Source organism: Penaeus monodon, chromosome 28 (genome assembly GCF_015228065.2).
Source record: "Penaeus monodon isolate SGIC_2016 chromosome 28, NSTDA_Pmon_1, whole genome shotgun sequence".
In the NCBI taxonomy this organism is placed as follows: Eukaryota; Metazoa; Arthropoda; class Malacostraca; order Decapoda; family Penaeidae; genus Penaeus; species Penaeus monodon.
The window spans coordinates 38,736,227-38,736,748 of NC_051413.1; the positions used below are offsets into that span (position 1 = coordinate 38,736,227).

The following is a 522-nucleotide window of genomic DNA, read 5'->3' on the forward strand; positions in this document are numbered from 1 at the left end:
ATCAAAAGAAAATGCCTCGATTTAGTGACGAAGGGATTACGAAATAAACACCAGTCATGCATGCTTCAATATTTACAGCAGCCTTTTCGAAAAATGATAAGTCAATATAAATATAACCAGTTCGGTGGGATGAAAATAAGTATAATCTATCTTTCTGACATTACTTAATCTATGATAAACGATAGGCCTACCCGTAAGCAATATTATCGCAGTTTATAAATAACCAATACGATAAGAAAAAATAGGTAAACAAGTCCTTTTATCTTGTCATCATAAGTACGAAGCCCTGGATGCCTACCTTTACGATGCCCTGAAGGCCTACCTGAAAGTATGGACGTTCTCGAGCGTGCCCGGGACTTTGTGGTTCATGAAACAGGACATGTTGCAAAACTCGTAAAGGCTGAAGAAATTCGTCATTGGCTTGATTATCAACGTCTTGATAAACTTGCCCATGTTTGACAAAAATATGGTGACCTTGTAGTGGTCGAGTCGTTTCTGAAAGCAAAACGATTGGTATTGATT

At 37.7% G+C, this 522-nt stretch overlaps 1 protein-coding gene across 1 annotated transcript in view; it reads right to left on the bottom strand.

Annotated features, from left to right (window-relative positions):
- The window catches only part of LOC119591574, a gene marked incomplete in the record, with an annotated part of 18,606 nt that overhangs the window by 5,920 nt on the left and 12,164 nt on the right, over window positions 1-522 (bottom strand). Inside the window, 1 exon segment of the mRNA XM_037940336.1 lies at window positions 323-495. Coding sequence (XP_037796264.1) covers window positions 323-495 — 173 coding nt within the window.